The sequence below is a fragment of the Sinohyriopsis cumingii genome, chromosome 14 (assembly GCF_028554795.1).
Source record: "Sinohyriopsis cumingii isolate HCF-2022 chromosome 14, ASM2855479v2, whole genome shotgun sequence".
Taxonomy (NCBI): domain Eukaryota; kingdom Metazoa; phylum Mollusca; class Bivalvia; order Unionida; family Unionidae; genus Sinohyriopsis; species Sinohyriopsis cumingii.
The window spans coordinates 21,507,921-21,529,404 of record NC_142974.1 but is presented as its reverse complement, the minus strand read 5'-3'; the positions used below and the strand labels follow the sequence as shown (position 1 = coordinate 21,529,404).

Sequence of the window (21,484 nt, the reverse complement as noted above, 5' to 3'; positions counted from 1 at the left end):
TGATACAGGGTATGTTTACGCGGTATATGCACTTAAGATAAACCGTCATGGCTTTGCAACAGTAAAGATAGGAATTCACATCGCTGATATGACATAAAAACACACAAGCTCGCAGTATTATTGCATCAATAAGATGAATAGGGATGCGAAACGTTCATGTGTTGATATATAAAATATTTGTTAAGATTGAAAGATAGATAACGAAGAGAGGTGTGATCAAAACTGTTCTTGTATTGTATAGTACATGCTAATAACAAATATAACCAGAAATTAACAAAGTATTAATTCATATGTTATATCTGAGTTATATTCATCGGCTTTGATATAATATGCATGTATATGTATACCGGATATTTTATCCGAAAAGATTTTTCAGAACTGAAACGTTCTGCAAAGAATAAATTACCTCATAATTTTGTTATGACCCACTCCTTATAACCTACTCATTAAAGGTGATCAAAATAAAACACTGTATTTGTATATAATCAATTCGTCATTATTTGTCTTTAAGTTGATGAGGTTGCATAAATTCAAAATGTCACTGATTTATGCGATACAGTTGATATTGTTATCTTTCATATATCAGCATATATTTGTCAAGTCAGGCAAAGAAGAATTTTTAAATGTAGCTCAGGGTACAATAATTACCATGTTAGCAAATATACATCATACAATGAAGTAGATCGCCCCCTCAGTTGCAGGTTTAGACTAGTTTCACTCGTCCGAATTGAAGAGGGCTAATGAGGAGGAAAACAATGCAAGGATTCAAATGAAACAACATAACTGCATAATAGAATATGTGGTCCTTTCCCCGGCTGATTGGTTCCATTTTGTCCCTTCTAGGTCAGGAGATATGTCCTTTATATATTTTGATTGATATTAATAATGCTGTTATATCATTAAAGTTTGGACAGGGGGTAATATTATTGTCCTTTTTACATATGACTGACATATAACACATGATGTTTGTTTGATTTACAACATGGTATTTCGAGATCAGATAGGTCAGTGTTGCTTCAAGTTGTATCTGTATCTATGGATGTTTTCCTTTGTTAAGAATAGTGAGGGAATTCATTAACCACATGTTCTATTGTTTCGGTTGTATGACGGTGAGAGCAGTTCATGTGTGTTGCCTTGTTTCTTGGTACGAACCTTTTAAACGCCTCGCCAGGAGAGATTTTTGTCCGGTTCTTTGTCTCGTTATGACTTAAGTGTCATTTAAGTTAATCAATACCTTTATTAACAACCTTTTGGATGGAATACTGTTTTCTGCTTTTCTGTCACCTCTGCCCCACTTCATTTAACACATGTTATTAGCATCTTTTACAATGATTCTTTAGTTTTCATGGATGCAATATTTAATTTTTGTATTGCTTCTTTATTTTACCTTTCATTTTCTGGTGTATGTATGTATGTATGTATGTATGTATGTATGTATATATGTATGCATACATGCATGCATGCAGGCAGGCATGTATGTATGTATGCATATATGTATGAATTTATGTATGTATGTATGTATGTATGTATGTATGTATGTATGTATGTATGTTATGTTAGGTTATGCTTACGTTATTTGAAAATATGGACATAAATAAAAACAAAATCAATGAACCAAGAGCATAGATTTGATTGCAACTATTTACTATTACTATTTTTTCTCATTCTCAGGCAGTAAGATTTGCGTGATATGGCCATGTTTGTATTAGGTCGTTAAACATATGTCCATGACTGTCAAATGTTTTTGAAGCAGCTCTATGACCATGTAGCGTATAATTTGCAAGTAGATTCGAAGTAAGAATCCCACATGATATAAGGCTGTCTATAGTGTCCAGCACGGCATCACTTGGAAGAACATCATTGAAGTTCCCCATGACGGCAATGGATATTGAAATGGAATTCCATCCACGCGTGTGAGCACCAACCCTATCCCATCCGCGTGCTTCATACGCCATGCCGTCATCCCCAACCACAAATGAGTAGCCAATATCATCCCAGCCTGTGGATATAGAGAATACATAATTGTTGAAAAATCAACAAGGGTTATTCAGTTTGATCTGTCTTGATTTTGTTTTGCAGCTGTCTGGTGCGATACTCTTTTCTCCGCCATATCTTTTTACCGACCGCACCCTCCCAACCAAAGGAGCAATGATCTGCGATTAAGAGCTGGGCGTTCTATATCAATGCAAGGGCAGTTTGCATGAACATCTTACAGCCGATTACCTTCTGTATATGGTTAATTCTGAGAGTGAATTTTGCTTAACATCGAACGTTTAGAAAGGGTCACTGGAATCAATTAAGAAAAATAATAATGCAAGGTTCTTCTCAGAAAAATAAGTTGATTAGTTTTATGGCTAAATATAAATTTAAATTGAGAGACGGTGTCTTTGAAAATTGCAACTTGCACATCTGTTCATCGCATCGCAAGAATTGTCGCACATAAACAATAAAAGGGGGCTGTTAAAAACTTTCTGATGCTGCATCCAATAACTCTTGCCAACACCGATTAAATACACGAGCCAATCAAACTGACACAGTTAACTTTGTTTAATACGATATCCTGCAATTAAAAATGAACTCTTATTATCTTATTAAACGGCAGGTTACCATTCTGTGACTGCTTGCTTAAGTACTTTTATCAAAACAGTTGCTTTGATTATTTTAGCACCGTTAAACGTATGTAACAGCAACTGATAACATTAAATTACTCATAACAATTTAAAACGTAAAATTAGAACATTGTTAGGAGGTCAGGAATCCCAATCGAACGATTTATACTATTTTAACAGTACATGTTAAATTACAATTTAATCATAGGTCTAGGCATATAATAATTTCAACACATTTTTACAAATCAATTGTGTCTATATACATGATAATGGTATTTTTTGGTACAGTTTTTAGTGTTTCGTAACGGTTTACGCATGTAAAGTACGCAAACCTTTGTAAATAATGAAATCGATTCAGAACTTTTGAAGTAAGTGTTTGTCATATGCGCATCACAAACCGACCTTGCCGATGTTAAACGACTAGACATTCTGATTGGCGGAAAACGAGCATGTAATAATTCCTCAGAAATCATTAATGAAGGAGCTGATATGATGTCAACGACTATTTACAAGAGGCATCATGGACAATGAGGCGTATGGGTCCCTCAAATCGTTGATGATTACCACAGTGATTGTGGGCATGCAATTTGATCTGTGACAAGAAAATAAGAGGATTATACATAATGCTCAACGTATACGTGTAATGGTCAGAGTGATAAATTTGCGATTACCTACGCATATATTCATCTACGGTATACCCAATGTGGTGTTGTTCAGGATTTTTTATAGAATAATACTCCCAAAAGTAATACCGATTGCAAAGCAACCGGGAATGAAAGCAATTGACGTGTTCGTGATAAAGGCATTGGTGCTGTTGGTGATGTTGCCAGCAAAGCATTCTCAGCTATCAAATATAGCCTAGCACAATTTATACGAGGAAAATCTTAGCCAGCAAAATTACCCAGCACTGAAGTTATGCCTGCAAATGTCAGTAAATAATAAATCAAACAGCAAATCAAACACGGTTATCTAGTGTACTCTTGTCAAAAAAAGAAACATATATGACTGCTACTCTAATAGCAGAAAGTGATCTTCATGTTAGAGAAAAACGAATATAAATAATGTTTAAACGTGTACCTGCTCCGGCATTTGACATATATGAACAAGTTCTCAAGGATGAATCAGTGGGCAAATATATAAATATTTTTATGACGCACGATTGTAAAATCATCGTGGACTAATCGAACTGCAAGTTCAGGATAAAAGCAGAACTTACCTACCCGCTGAAGTATTTATTGAAGTAGAAGGTAAAATTAAGACAAAGATGATACGGAATTTAGAGTAGACGTCAGATTTGGTTTTGTTAATAATGGTATTTAGCTTTATTCAACAGTGCTAGACAGATAACTGACAGAAGAAGCATTGAAATATTCCACAACAACGTCCACATTGCCGCAACGATATTGGGTCTAGCAAGATATTCCGATCAATATTCAAGATCAGCTGGTCGGTGAATGATATTTGCCAAATACTCTTTTGACTACGCTGACAACATGCAGTATCATCTAAGACCTCCAAGAAACATTGCGGACGTCGCTGACGCTGACGTTGGCCGGTGGTTCATGGTGCTAATCCAGAATTAAATTTAGGATTCGCAGCACGTCGATCTTTGCTAAAAGATGGAAGCAGAATATTTTGAGGTGCACTTCCACTGTCACATATCTTTGGATTTTGCAGAAATGTCAGAAAGGTTATTTTTGGATCCAAGCACACAGTTGTACTTGTAAGAAACTCTGCCGACGATTATGCAATTTGGAGCCCTGTCGTAATGCAGATAAAGTAATGCTGAAAAAACTGTTATTGTGGATGCCAACAATGATACCAACACTCGCTGAACAACAGCTGCTCTCTTGTATGGACTCAGGTGGTAAATCAACATTATCATGGCTGATGATGACCACATATAGTGTTCAAAGTAACATTAATGGTGTATTCACACGGCAGATAACATCACAGCAATGTTTATCTGCACTGCGACTTATATGCGTTGCTTTCCAAAATACTACACGAGTAAACTCACTCACAGCGCAATGATATTTGACAAACGTGATGTTACTGAAGTTTCACTAAGTATTAGCGGGTGTCATAAACCAGCTGAGGACATAATAGCCAGCTTTGAAAATAATCATGTTTCGCTTGCATATAATCGTTTGATGATATTCATGGGATGTGATCAAAATGTTGATTCTGGTCTGCAATGTCAAAACTAGAATTTACAACGCTGTGTTATATCTATTACTTCTCGCTAGAACACAGGGATTTGTTTAGACAATATGTTGCTGATATGCATGTGTGGCAAGCGGAGCTGCTGCTAACTACATAGAAATCGCTGTTGTATTTTCAGACAAAACGATGACGCTTGAAGGTGTTGGGGGACAAATGAGAGTTATTGATGATGTGTAATTGACTGCTTAAAACAGTCTGATAAACTGGTAATCAGCAAGTCTTGAATGTAATCGACCTAAGGGCATTGGTACACTGCTTTCAAAAGACTGAAGGCAGTGGTAATTGTGTAACCTCAGGAATTTCTTCTAATTGTTCACGTACAAATCCGTGTTGAGGAGCTGTTGAATCTAGTCTATGAATTGCAGGTCTACCCGTGGATCTTAACACGCTGAAACTGTATGTGTGGTGAAACTCCTAATGTGATCGGTCGCTCTTTTCTAACCCCTTCAAGTTCTCCAGGTTCGTAAAAATATCTTACAGTCAAATTACCTAGTACTGGTTGTTTTGAGAAGGAGTTATATTGTTGTATCGTTAAATGTTTTTAGTGACCGCATTATTGGGTTTGATAGAAATCGTAAGAGTATTTTCATTAATTAACACATCTGTCATACTTGGTAGTCCTGCAAACCATTTACGAGATCTCATGTCTTTTTGAACTTGGTTTATTATCATTGCCTGCGCATGCTGATATCCAAACAATCGCTCAGAAGGTGTTCGATTAAATCACTCTACGTTCGCTTGATCTCGATGAACTGCGGTGCGCCATCATCTGATTTTAAAGTTATGTTGTTTCATAATCGACGTTACTGCACAAGGAAATTCATTGCCAGGATCAACCTGTATCAACTGTGGCCATCGCAAGGATCCTCGTTGATAAATTCGTTCAGAAGCAGATGAAACTTCAGTTCTTGTTTTAGTTGATAACGTCTCTGATTCTTTATATCAGCTTGCAACATCAACGACAGTCTAAGCGCATTTGTATGTGCGCGATTGACGTCTACTAGCTTAAATGGTATCGTGTGTTAAAAACAAAACGTCTGCTTGATGAACATCATTGGAAGCGCTAACATCAAAATGTGCATACTGAATTTGTTTAGGTGGAGGTAAATACATTTGCCATATAACCTGTTGTGCTATCCAATTATCAGCAACAACGTGCGATACCTGCTGCATCAGGAAGTTTACTAATCGCTGCCCTACCCTTCCAATATTATCTTGGGCTACAATAAATGGACTCCATCATTATCATAATAATCAGCCGACTAATTACCAGCCCTAGCACTAGTTACCTTTCATCGCAGATTTTACCAAAACATTAGCAAGCGACTATCTGAGAGATTTATTTGTTACAGACGTTAACGACCTATCAACTTCACGTCTTCAATATATCGCTGTTGCAGAATAGGATTTTTCTACGCGACATGATGAACGTGGCTCGCTTGTTCAATCGCATTTATAAGATACTCTCCGGGTCTTGGTTGATTTCGCTCATCGAGAAGGATGTTAAGTCGCGTTCCAGGACCACAATAATTATATCCAGGAAAATGCTTTTCGACAGGACACTTAGCCAATGGAGCCCTTGATAATTTTCACAGGGAAGTAGCGATATCTCTACATGTTGTATTAAAGATAAATTTGTATTTTTGTACAACATTTTACACACTTGTCTGTAAGCGCACGCTTTTTATTCCTCGTCGTTATTGTTGTCAATCCACTGGTGGGTGTAGGTGTTCTGAATCTAACACAATATAAATCCATATAATTATTATATTTCTACAACATGAATATCATTGATTTCTCAGCGACACAAAAGCAAGACCATTAAAACATATTCAACGCTAACAAGTTGGATTTCATTTATGTTAGTTCTCTTTGTTCTATGTAGTAGGCGCAATAATGACAGGTGGTTGCGACATTCCAGAGGAACATAAATCATTTGATTCAGGACTATGACTGACACAGTAAATATATGGTAAGAAAACAATGACAGCATGTACTAATCAGAACGACATAGACCTAATTTCGGCCTAGATATGATCATAATATAAACAGGCTTCATCATGTGCCACCAGTTCTTGACGTAAACGTGTAAATCGTTTATGTGTTTCTAACAATTAAAATCCATTTCAGGAATTTACTTACTTGTTATCTGAAAAACCAAACATTTTGTCGTACATTTTATATGTCATTTTTTGATTTGGGCTTTTTAAATGGGGGAGGATTTCATATATATTTCTAATTATTAAACTACCGTTTGTATCCATATGCAGATCCTGTATTATCTTCATCTCAAGCATACACTTCTATGAGGAAAAGCATCGATCCATTGCTGTATGGTGAATTAAAATAATGCTGACGGTCTTATTCATAAAACTGGCACTCCGTGTGTCACGTGCACCCCATTCTGCACGTGATATGATCACTGAGCATGGTTTGTTAAGAAAAGGACGATTTCTACAGTGGCCTGTGACGTGGCAGGTGTAATCTCTCTGATTATCCAAACCGTTAATATCAGAAGGTAATTTGTCTGTAATAATAATAATAATAATAATTAATAATAATAAAAGTTCCTTGTAAATTTAAATACCGGAAATGTACTGGACCTACATGAATTGTGAAGTTGTCTAGACTGCGGACTTAGAACAGCAACACAATAATTGTGAATCGCTCCAATAATCGGAAAGACCCCACGTGACAGGATACGCTACTTAGTTGCGTCGAATTGGGCCTAATCACGTGACCTTGCGCAACCAATGGAACACTACAGAATTGATCTGGAAAAGTCGAAATCCCATAAGTCACAGAAACAATTATGATCTAGCCATCCTCTTAGATGTTATTATTAAGATTATTATCAATAATTCTCAACACATACGTAAACATATATTTATAGATCCTATGAAAGTTATGTCCTTAACAGAGCTAGATGACATACACAAATGTATAACGAAATATATTCTATGCAGTTTACAACCATGAAAAGAAAGAATATTATATAAAAGCATGTACCCGATTTACAACAAATATATAACGATTACTAGAGACAATACTATTTCAGTTGTGTTACAAATTACTAAGTTGATCAAAGACATAAGCAATTAATACGGCAAAGATCATATTCTTAAGTGGAATGAATACTGCATTTTCCTGACAATTAAAGAATTTGGGTTACTAGCTTAAGATACAGCAAATCAAATCAAGCTGCTTATATTCAGTTAACAAAAAGATCTCGTAATTCACATATGGGTATGCATTATGTATCTGGTTTGGGCAGATGGGAACAGCAGTAGTGATAAACATTATATGTATGTATATGTGTGATTTGGACCTTTAACATAGCTTTAAAATAAAAGCAGTCATATCGTAACGATGTATGCAGTGTGGCAGTCTATAGTGATGTCGAACACTTGGGCATCATGCCAAGACATGTAACATCGTGTCCCACCCAGACACTTTATCCTGACACTAGGCCAACCAGTCAAAACACAAACCTCTTAATGCTGAGGCAGTTGCAAGTATGATTTATATATGTCTTTGGTATGGCTCGGCCGGAGTTCGAACCCACGACATCGCGCTTCTGAGGCGAACGCTAAAACCACTATCCAGCCGAGCGGCCAGTGGTATGTAGATGATGAAGATAAACAATTTGTTGAATTGTTATAAACACTGATAAATCTCATTATGTCATTCTCAGTGGAGTACTGACAATGTCAATGTCGGACAATAAATCTAAACAGTTTGAAGAATGATCCATGCATAAGTCAATAATGTGTCACAAAATATTGATCACGGTCTTCTATAAGAACAATAGATGTCACTGTGCAATGACCAGCGACATAAATACAAAGAGGTTGAAGGAGAGTAAAGTCATATTCATCTGTTTAAGAAATCGGTTTATATATGACATTGACAACAATTCAAACTGTTTCAAGTAAGTAAGTTTGGAGATTTTCAAGATACTTCCAGATATCAGATATAACCATCGTGCTATTAACCGTTACATATTATATATATATATATATATATATATATATATATATATATATATATATATATATATATATATATATATATATATATATTTATATATAGATGTGTGTGTGTGTGTGTGTGTGTGTGTGTGTGTGTGTGTGTGTGTTTATGCTTAATGTTTGTCCTCATTTTTAGATTGTAGTATACGAAAACGGTTCATTGATTTACTTTGATCCATGAATGTAGGCTGTAAATGTATGTTTCTATAGCATGTGAGGTTAGAACATTCTAGACACATGTTGATGATTTGATTTGAATTTCCATTATATTGATAGATACAGGTCACACGGAAGTGTGCATAAATGCAATAGGAACTTGATAAAGTAATACAAAAGTTTGTGTGTGTGTCTGTCTATGAGTATTGTGTCAAGAGTATCTAAGAAGAACGGTTTTACACATAAAACATGTGGCATTCTGTTTGAGAATTTTACGCTTAAACCGAGCATCTTTTTGCTATAGAGAATCATCGAACTAGAAGAAAAAGAAAGCCTGCGTAACATCGTACTCAGCGCATTTTACTCGGAAATACCTATCATTGCTTCAATGTCTATTTGATCCTTAAAGCCTCCAATAAACTTCTTTCAGCCACAAGGCATTTTATCCAACTTTATGAACAATTTGCATATATTCTAGGAGATATGGACGCAGCCGTTTGCTTTCCGTAAATTCGTACAAAAATGGGTTTAATGTCGCATTCCATAACAAACATGTTAATAGCATTATCGTCATATGTAGGATGAATGTGACCTACATATAATTTTTTGTGGTATGATCTTGTTAACCCAAATAAGCCGCCAGCAATTTCAACAGCAGCAACATCTATAAAACCAATATCATGGTCAAACAGTTGCTATCATCATAAATGAATAGCTGTCTTTTGACCTGTCAATGTGAGTTCGCAATTCTTACGCAAATAATAGCGGCACCGACAACAACATTTCTACCTGAATACGGGACTGCAATATATGCCCTATTACTGTCCGAGCACTTGACACTATCTATATATCTACCCCTCTCTCTATATCTATCTATCTATCTATCCATCTATCTATCTATCTATCTATCTATCTATCTATCTATCTATCTATCTATCTATCTATCTATCTATTTAATGGATGGGTATTTCCGAGTAAAATGCATTGAGTACGATGTTACGCAGGCTTTCTTTTTCTTCTAGTTCGATGATCCTCTATAGCAAAAAGATGGCTCGGTTTAAACGTAATGGTCTCAAACAGAATGCCACATGTTTTATGTGTAAAACCGTTCTTATTAGATACTCTTGATACAATACTCATAGACAGACATACACACACACACATTTTTTATTACCTTATCAAGTTCCTACTGCACACTTCCGTGTGACCTGTATCTATTTATGCATGTCTGCCTGTCTCTCTGTTTGCATATATGTATGTTTGTCTCTCTCTGGCTGCTCCCGGTAGCCTAGTGGTTAGAGAGTACGTCTCATATTAGGAGGTCGTTGGTTTGAACCCCCGGCCGAGTGGAACCAAAGACCTATAAAATAGTCCTAACAGATGTATCGCTTGGCGATCAGCATTAAGAGATTAGTGACATGACTGGTTGGTCTCGTGTCTTGATAATGTGACTGGGTGAGATATCGTACTAAAATTATGCGGCATGATGCCTGTCACCCAATTGTATAAATCCCTTTTTGTTAAATAAATTTACTTGGATTTCCTTTCATTATCTACAACGATACCCGAGGGTGATTTATGTATATTGCACAATATTTCGAAAGAGTCAGCTCAGACCATTCTATGACGCACGTGCGAACTGCTTTTGATGGGAACAAACGAATGCTTCTAGCACACATACGATGTATGGCTGCATCATATGCGTATAAATGCTTCACCGTCAGACTAAATCTTCACATTACGGAACGTCTTATCAGTGAGTAGTGCAATTAAAGGACTTAAACGTTTTCAGATGTTTAGGTATCGGTTCATTTCTTATGTTGTAAGTAAAAGCAAATGTACTACCACGTTTAATATATATATATATATATATATATATATATATATATATATATATATATATATATATATATATATATATATATATATATATATATAGCTTGCGCTTACGTAGTATAATTCAAGTATGTTATATTCTTGTTTGTGACTTACAAGAGATTTATACTAGCTATATAAAGTTGCATTTTTAAGAAACGTTTTGTACCGTAACATTCTTATCAGGCACGGACAGGTTCACTTCCGAACTGGATTATTGTTTCGTAATTATTGTGCCAATAATGTAATTTGTATAGCCTACCGTATATAACGTCATTACGTGTTATCGTACATGCGTGTATCATGCATAGTACACGGTGTTAGATATATTTTCAGCTGATCGGAATCGACGTGGTGCCAGCTGTAGAGCTAACCACAGAAGTTGGCCAAAGCAGCTGTAAAGATGAACGATAGCAGCCGTAGAGCTGAGTAACGGTGTTGCTGGTCGAGTAGCAGGTGGTCGGGCATTGCTGACCGATTGGTGGGCGCTGATTGTTAGATTGACCAAGGAAATGAATGGTGGTCTGTGGCTACCTGGAATACTGACAGCTTGATTGACCATTCTGAATGGTAGCCAAGTGTGCTGGTGACGTAGTGTGGAACTCCATATATGTAATTTTTTAGCCGTGGGATAATTTTGGGGTTGGTAATATCCAGTGTTTTCAGATTGTGCAGACATTTTGTACGATATCTATCCCATTGCCTTATCATTTTACTATCTGAGTAAATTATCTCATTTTTCACTATTCAAGAAATATATTTTTACTATTTGAGCAAATCACGTCATTTTGTTCGTCTTGCGAAGTTACTTTTGAATCATTCACCTTTGTCCTTGTATTGTGTAAGGTCGTTCATTTGTATTTTCATTTTGTTGTAATATTAGAATCGTTCGAATTATTTCAATTTGTCCATTATTTACATCTTACACACGCAGGTACTGATCATAATCTGTTACTCTCCTATCAATCTAGCAATTTGAGTATCATACAAAGGACGCATACAAAGAACGCATCTTAATGCGCTAGCCATGTGATAAGAACATTGAAAAACAAATATTTTCTTTGGTACACACACACACACACACACACACACACACACACACACATATATATATATATATATATATATATATATATATATATATATATATATATATATATATATATATATATATATATCTATATCTATATATATATATATATATATATATATATATATATATATATAAAGCATTAGTGTAAGTTCTAAATTATGCGCACAAACACTTAATCGCTGATGTAAATACGAAGGTAAGTAGTTTTAGCAAATGACCCAAGTAATAATTAGGTATAAATATTAACTCAGTGAGTAATTGTATTATAAATGCATTTATTCGTGCGTGTCTAGCTACAACTGCAGATATGAATAATAATTAATAGGGCATTGATATTGTAAGATAGTATACATATAAGTTTCTTGGTGTATAGAAAGTAAACTCCTCTTGTTGTGAGCGTTCGACTTGCTAACGTTAACAGTCTTTTGTCCAGAAAAACGGAAAGAAAAAAATCCTTGTCGACACCGAACATCACCCGAAAAACTAACAATTATATATGTATTGTGCAATGTTTGTAGTTCTACCTACTTACCTGTTTGGACCCCTTAAAAACTAAATTCCCGTGATCATGCTACCGCAGTATAATAAATCGTTAATATAGAAATGCATTTGTATATATGAAGCTGATTTGTTATATTTATTAATCTGAGACAGATATAAATACAGAGATTTATTGAATTCATGTCCAATATATCATAGTCGTCAGTCTGATTTTGCATGTCGTCTAAGACTAAGGGAACTTATCATAATAGGATATCGTGACAATATATATATATATATATATATATATATATATATATATATATATATATATATATATATATATATATATATATATATATATATATATCGAATCTTACTCCACTGAGACATTTTAAGATCAGATGTTAAATACACATCAGAAGATTGCAAATGAAGTCGCAAAATATACGCATCACTGACTTAAAGTAATCAGCACAAAGTACGCTTACTTTAAAAAGGATTGATACTTATTTTATCAGGAACGAATAATTTGTTATTGCCAGGCACAACTATTTCACACAGTAATCAACATATTATAATACGCCCACGTTTATTTTGTGCCTTTCTTTGATTCTGACACAATGGCAACACTATCATATACGGAACGTTATGTTTTTTGTATAAAGCTTTCAATGCGTGACATGTACATTTACAAAGACCATTGTACAGATATCTGTAAAGAGAAACAACTATAATTCATTTAAAATGAATTGATCATCCTCTGCCGATATGCTTTGTTACTTGATCTACAAGGGAGTTATCTGCATTTTCAATAATGTACTCCGCTGCCTCTCCCTCTCCCAACCGCTACCCCATCCGTTTCAGGATGCGCTCCATTATCAATTAACAAACGGCTGTTTAGATAATCATGCAACGTCCCACACAAACATTTTGCACATGCAACCTATTACAACAAATAGTCAATCTTAAAAGACCCATCCTTGTTGGCGGCTGTTTTATTTTTATTTGCCCTATAATGGTTGGTTATTGGTGTCTAAGAGATGATCCAATTCAGTGTTATTGCGCGTGTCGAGTGAATTACAAAAAAAAGTGTGAATAATGGATGGAGTAAGTAGAGATCGGAGCAGAGACATAGCAGAACAACACGAAATTCCGAATATATAATATAACAGTTTCGCCTATTAAAAAATTGTAAAAGACCATATTTAAGATGCAATTTTTCTTGAAAATTAATTAATCAAAGTTTCGAAATATAAGTAACGGTTCCATGTGTCTCTTTGGCGTTTAAAATTAACTGTTTAGTATGTAGGCATGCCCTGTTCTGGTTGTTGGCCGCACCCGGAAAATATGTAACTTGTTGGCTGGAGTCGACTTTAACAGCAAACAAGTTATCCCTCTTGCCTTTGCTCTTGGTTTATTTAACCCGCCAGGGATCCTTACAATTGATTGTTGACTATTTATAACCTAAGTCCCGACATTCTGACGTGGAAGTACTGCTATCGAAGCTATTTTCCGGATGAATACAATAATCACACTATATTTTTATTCTGTCTAACATCCATAATAAATACCCACTCTCTATCTCTCTGTCTTTCTCTCTCTCTCTCTCTCTCTTTAACATCAGTGCTAGTCATATTGTATTTCAAAACAGACACTGTTAATATCATCTCAGGTCAAAACGTAATAATATATTTGCCTAAATACACTACATATTTTCATGGATAGAATAACCAAGAAAAGGTACATTGATCAGATATAAGTATCATTAATAATAGCCCTAGAGCATATTCAACTCACACATGGTAAAGAATTAAGCCACTGCAGTGTAAACTATTAATCACTACCCTAACTAAATGATGGCCCTCCTTGTACCATCAGACCAAAAAAATACATATCCGTATAGTTCCCATTCTGGCTCCAAGGTAAATGCGCCTGATTCAGAGGTTCATAGAAATCACATCTTACTTATAGAAATGAAATAAACAGATTTACTTATTTTCTGAATTATATTATTTCCCACGAAGCAATTAATTGACATCAACAACCGACAAATCAAATTTAAAGAATGCAATATTCATATGATATACAATCATATTAATAAATACATTCAAACAATAAAATTAAGACAAATATATTAACACAATTATCTTCAGACTTACTGTCACGGAACTGTGTATGATTTATATAAATATGTGTATGTGATCAAAAATGTACTCGGGTTTCGTTGCCGCGTACAGCGTCACCCGAGCGTTGTTTATTTTTTTCGGCTGTAGTTATTTCGAAATACTGAGCGCGACTCAACCAATGCTGCATGTGCAAATTGCCTGCTGTGAACACCTAAGTACCTAGCTGTGCATATATTTCGCAGCTAGTATACATATAGAGCAAATTCTCTATAAACAAAGTACACTACGACGAGTCTTGTCAGGAAGCTTACCCTTTACGGGAGCAAATATCCAGCTGTAGAGGTATTGAAATTTAAGCTTGTATTCTTTATTACTATTCGTTTTATATGACATAATTGTTTTATATATTAGATGTTTAAGAATTTATTATAAATTCAACAGAGATTCAATACCTATGTTATACAACGCAATTATATTAGAAATACTAATGCTATTTCTTGTAACTGAACAAAATTGAATTTAATTATACTCTGCATGCCTTGAACGACTAATTTAATGGGTAAGGAATTCATGTGCGCGCATGTGCAACATATATTAAATGCAGAAGTATTTAACCGTGTCATACGTACTACACCGTTTAGTTGTTATAATTTTAGTTGCTTAGTGGCCGAATGGTCTAAAGCGCTCACCGTTACTGATCACTGCCATCTCACCTCTGTCTGCGTGGGTTCGAGTCTCGGGCTCGGCTAATGTGGGTATGTGAGAAAGCTTGCCGGTAGCTTCTCGTGTGTCGGTGGTTCTTTCCAGGGTTTTCCCGGGTTCTTCCTCCACCATTAAAACTGGCCGCCATGTATAGCCTATCTTGTGCTGAAAAATGGCGTTAAACCCCATTACAACATGTGAAGTCTGTATGTTTTCTTGTGACGTGTTCACTGTGTCTGGTGACGTTGGTTTGGAAGAGTGTACTGGTGTTCTCGATGCGAGGGACCAACGCTTCGCGATCATCGGGTCTGTGTTGAATGTGAGGATTCTTGAGGGATTATTCAACAGACTAATAGGGGCAGACCATGAGTGGGCGCTTCTTTGAACATTGACTAGAGCGAGTGGAACAGGAGATGCATCTTGAACGTCAAATTGACGCCACGACAGTTCTATATATATATATATATATATATATATATATATATATATATATGTGTGTGTGTGTGTGTGTGTGTGTGTTCCATGGCATTGTTAATTCCACTATTGCTATCTGAGCAAAGTTACATACATTCCCATTTCAATATCGTTGTATGAGCGATACATTCATAATTTCGTTCATTCCCATTTCAATATCGTTATATGAGCGATAGATTCAAAATTTCGTGCAATCCCATTTCAATATCGTTATATGAACGATAGATTCATCAATACATACAAATCCCTATATCCCTTGGTGCTTAATAAGACCTTGTTTTTATTGGGATGTAGATCATATACTTTTATTTGTTGATCGGTGACGGGACGAGATTCAGGTTTTTTTAAAAAACTGCATTCGTTAAATTCATGCCGAGTTTTCTCGTTGAGTTGCTTGTTGCTGATAGTTCCATGTTAGGAACTTTATAATTTTCCTTATCTTTATGTTAATAATGGTGTCAGATTTGTTAATATTTAATTTGCGTTTAGAAATAAACATCTTATTAACACAGTGGCTTTGGGTGTCTTCACTAATCCAGTCCCAACCCGGCTTCATCTTGTGACCCTCGTAACATGGCAAAAGTATTAAATTAATACATCGCACTTTGTGATTTGATGATTCGCTTTCTTCCATCCATCTTAAAGCCGTATCTTTACATTTATATTCTTTGTCTCTCAAATACATTTAAATGTTCGTCCATTGAACAATTTTGACGAGGAACTATTTCATACTGCCGAAGAAGCCAAGATAATTAGCTTATTGCAAAAGTTTTAACTCTCTAGATAACCGGGTGGGACGTTTTTAAAACACGACACTTCGTCTGAGAAAATAACTGCCGACTTAAAGTATCCAATCCTTATTCAGATTTATCTCACCACTGTTATTAACAAACAATAATTATGGGTTTAGACAAAATCACATTATTTGTGCTTTCCTTAATACACATATCTCTGCAAAGGTACAATTTATTACAAATATTTCAGCAAGTACAGATTTTTTGGCTTTGTTTCTGCATCATGTTCACCCTTTGCTATTTTGATACATAAAACCAATTCTCATAGTTCTGCCAACTTCGCCTGACACAGTTATCAAATAAACTATCATTAAGAACCAATCATGCACACGCTGGACCGATTAAAAAAACGGAAGCTTGCATACATTTTTTATTTAATTCCGTCCCAAATCACTCATATTAATTTAATATTAATATGTGTCACAATGACACATTAATATTAAAGACATATGCTAAAGTTATATTGTATCTATTTAACACGGTGTATCTGTTGATTTACGACATTTAAAAGCACTGGCAAGTCGAGCCCCTTACCGCCGTTTCTGGGTGTACTGCGATTAAAGAAATTTCTAAATCGCACTTGCAAAGCGCTGGTTTAATAAACTGATTTATTTGGAATACAATAATAGACAACACAGAAAATAGTACTGGTTTACACACAACCATGTCTGCATAGTTCCTTGAGGCATTATGAACATAGAGTATACAGCATATATGAGTAGCCCCTATTGTTATTATGTTGAGACTGCGGAAGTATAAAATGTGGATGGAATTGGGATATGCTGGTTTCAAGAAGGTTGTTATTTCACGTTTCTTGAGCAACAAATGCCTTGATGTACATATTCAATTAATAAACACAGTATTATTAGTATAGACAAAATGTGTCAGCAGTGACGCTCCTGTGTATTAAATCATCTACTCTGTATATCTAAAATTGTTATCATACCTGGCACATGATTATTTTCTGATTTAGGAGTTTGCATTCATGACTGTAAATTGTTATGATTATCTGTAACTAGATTTGACGTACGAGCATTGGATCTATTTTATGATACTAAAAAACGAAATAAATGCACATGATATATAGAAAGATGCTACTTACGTCCTGACAGTTACTAATAATATAATTGTTACTAGATATGTTCGACCTTTCTCCCAATGACACATCGGTCAGGCGGAATCTTAGAAGAACTACGTTAATTCCTATTCTAAAATTTTAGAAACGTGTATATGTGTTTTGAAATATTGGATCGCATAGTAAGGTCTGTCACGTGGGACGGATATAAGGAGAGAACTGAGCAATTAAATTCGATCTAATTATGAAGTCATTCTTATTTCTTGTGTTCCTCTTGTAATATTAAGTCTGCACACGTGTTGCATGTTGTACTTGTATTCTTTTGAGAGGAAAAGTATTTGTTTCGACTTTTCTGATGAAACCAAAGATATTCTTTAGACGATAATATTATCCGGAACTGTTGTGAAATGTGTGAATATTCGGAATTTAATTCGCTTTACTGAAAGATCTTTTTTAAATGTTAACTTTTGTATTCTAAGAAAACACTGTTGAATTTTACATTTTATTTTTGTTTTCGCTATATTCTGTTACTTCGTTTAAGACCATAGTGTCGTAATATTTACACATGAAATAAATATTGTGAAAATCAAAAACAAGAACTTTTAAATATTCTATAAAATAATTAAAGTCATATTATTTAAAAGAAAAATCAATTTGGTTTCTTTCAAGAGAAAAGAATGTTAAAAATTCCCGTTAATCAGCAGCCATTCTCAGTTGTTACAGGCGACAATATATATATCTAATTTCATTAACCATTACTGAACTAATATCAACGACTACATTAATACTCTGGTGATACATTACTGACTTTTTAGCCTTCTAAGGGAGCATGTATGTTTACATTATTTTATCATAATGAAGCTGACGATTTAAGCAACGCAAATGATAACGAAGAGGAGGAATTGCTGAACGAAAACAAAACTGAGTTCAATGAAAACAGAGCAAAAAAATAAGTAGAAACAATATCAACAGGCAAAGTTTCAATCAGTCACTAATTAAATAATTTGAATAAAGTAGCATTATATCAACCTCTGAAACCTAATCAGGATCCTAAATCTAACGACCATTTCTCTGATAAACAGACAAAGTATGAGTATCAATATACTCCAAACGCAAAGACCGTCAGTGTTTTAATTTGGGTAAGCGTTCCCGTGAGCAAAAGTTTGAACTGTAGTTACATGGTTACCAATAGATTAATGGCTCCAGACGGGAAATATTTGACTCGTCACAAGCAAGCAATAATACGACAGAATTCTAAACAACTTAATCATGCACGTCATTGCATGGCATATCCTGGAAATAGCCCAAAACCTGTTTAATGTTTACGAGTGGATTTTCTTCAGTTAGGTGCTTTAATTATTAGTTCATATTTGATATCGTGTCTTGTAAATTTTATGTTATGATCCTATGGTCACCTACTTAAGTAGCATAAAAGAAGCGAAATCAACAATATTTAACTTCAAAAAACAATTAAATGGTTTCATTCCTGTTTGATGATAAACTAAATAGACAAAAGCAACACATAAAAAAGCACAAAACTCAGCACAAGGTGTGGCTTAGTTGAGGATTTTGTCATCAACGGGGACGAGGGATTGGGAGGTTCATCATATCTCGGTTCGCAAACGGGTCGATGTTTTTTTCAGAAACATATTGTTCAGATACTATTAACCTCAACAATGTGTTAATTGCGATGCAGTAAAATGCTCTGTGGATACTGTATTTTGTTCTAAGACTATAACATGCTATACGCTTTGTAGACTCCACTATTAAAGAGTTACTGATTACTGAAAAAAACCGAAGTGACTGGATTCCATGCTGCATTATAAAGAAAATCAGGTGAAATAAAGCAATTAGTAGATACGTAATGTTATTGCAATACAATTATACTGCATTCTGCTTGGAGTGACTAAACCGAAAACATCCGAATTATTAAGATTTCAAGCATTGTGTGTCCAGGAATACAATGGAAGCTTCTATACAGTGACTTTTAAAACATATTTTATATCCCAAAACAGGAAAACATAGAATATAAACGGTTTGACAACATATCCATATTACTTGTGCCCCTTATTATGGAAATTCTAAAACGTAAGAAATTGGCATGTGTACGAGCCTTGTATCCTACTTACAAAAGTGAACAAAGGAGGTGTGACCGGTCATTTTGTGTCATTATTTACTATAGCTGATTTCTAATATGGTAAATAATGTATAGAATATGTGTTTATAATTGGATCACAATTACAAATTTCATACGAACTGAAAACGATCTAAGTCAACTGAGTGTAGCATACTGAGCAAAGTTACTTTTTAATGATAGATGATAAAGGATTGGTTGTCTGTTTCTTAGATGTAAGCTTAACTATTCAAAATGTATTATCATGTAAAAAAGACACATTTCGACAATGAGTGAGATGATGAATTTGAACAACTTTTCAGGAATATTATAAAGCATAGCTGAATAGATAAATTTGACAAACAATACGCACATCTGGTTGTTTCACTCTTAGTTTTGCAAGTCACGTACATATTCTAGTGTTCGGATGATGAACTTTAAACATGTCTTATTTAGAACTTCTTTAGATAAGTTGAATGTAGTGTGTTTTTCTGTCTAATGCTTCTGGAAGGTGACTGGACAACATTATCAGATTGGTTTGGACAATACCCGTTGGAGCTTACAATGAACATAGACTAAAATGTAGTTCAAACGAACTGATGTTTCTTACCAATACCTCATGTTAAGGTAAATAGATCATTTAAATTCACCTTGTTTCCCAACATCCTTGTGGCAACCATTAAAATCTTCTTCGTATATTCACGTTTTAAATATCGAGGCTTTAACAAATGAAATAACTAATTCAGCAGTCATCCCCACGCCAAACCAAAAAAGGAACACTATAAGTCAAAATATATTTTAGCAATGTCTATATTACAACTCCGGTGCCCTAAATGGTTCAAAAAGGTAGCGATGTGAATTAAAAAGTAATTAGAGCGAAGTTGAAAATCACACGCTGAATACTGTTCATATTACTTACATACTAAACAATCACTCTCCTTAATTTTTACCAGTTTGATTAACTTGAGATATGTTTACTGGTTCCACGGTTGTCGTTTTCTCCATAACATTCTTTACGGTGTCGTTGACGTCCCTCTCAAGGATTCTTTCAATATTACGAGAGACGAAGATGTCAGAGCCATGTTCTGGTAGCTCCAATTCAAGTGTGCCATCAAGAAGTTTCATTTCTTCCACCAATTCAGCATATTCACTTTCAGCATCAACCGTTTGTATATCTAGCAGTCTTCTTTCAAACATATCTGCCTTTTCAGATTTTGGCATAAACGTTTGTAAATTAGTCTGTACTTCAATTCCACGGGCATCATATAATATGGATGATGAAAAAATGAATAATGCACCATAAACAAGTCTATAATTTTCCATAATAATAATTCCCTATATTTTAATAATATCATGTCTGCCTTAAAAATCCTGTGTTGCTTCCTATAAAGTCGTTAGCAAGTACTACTTCAGAATATGTGACCCAGGTAAATCTAAACGATGTCCCTGACAATGACCTTAATAAGGAAAATCACGCCTTTTGAAGGTGAATCACACAGGATAGACGAATCGATAGGCTAGGAAGTGTTTATTGACAAAAAATAAGAGACCGGTTTCAAAGGTCGGCTGATGTTATGACATGTCAATTAATGTATGTTTTATTGAAGCAAGACGCATTTACTGCTTGCATTTGGATTCGACTACTTTGAGAGAACGAAGAGTCAGAAGAGTTGAACATCATAGGATTACGATGGTTGCAGCTGTTTTGAATAATAATAACGATGACT

The 21,484-nt window shown here is 34.9% G+C and overlaps 1 protein-coding gene across 1 annotated transcript; it reads right to left on the bottom strand.

Moving 5' to 3' along the window:
- Positions 1-1,667: 1,667 nt before the first annotated feature.
- Positions 1,668-20,954, bottom strand: LOC149783403 (peptidoglycan recognition protein 1-like). Its single transcript, XM_089932835.1, has 2 exons — positions 20,708-20,954; positions 1,668-1,999 (listed from the first exon to the last, which is right to left on the bottom strand). The coding sequence occupies exons 1-2, from the start codon at positions 20,952-20,954 to the stop codon at positions 1,668-1,670; spliced, it is 579 nt and encodes a 192-aa protein (XP_089788961.1).
- Positions 20,955-21,484: the final 530 nt, after the last annotated feature.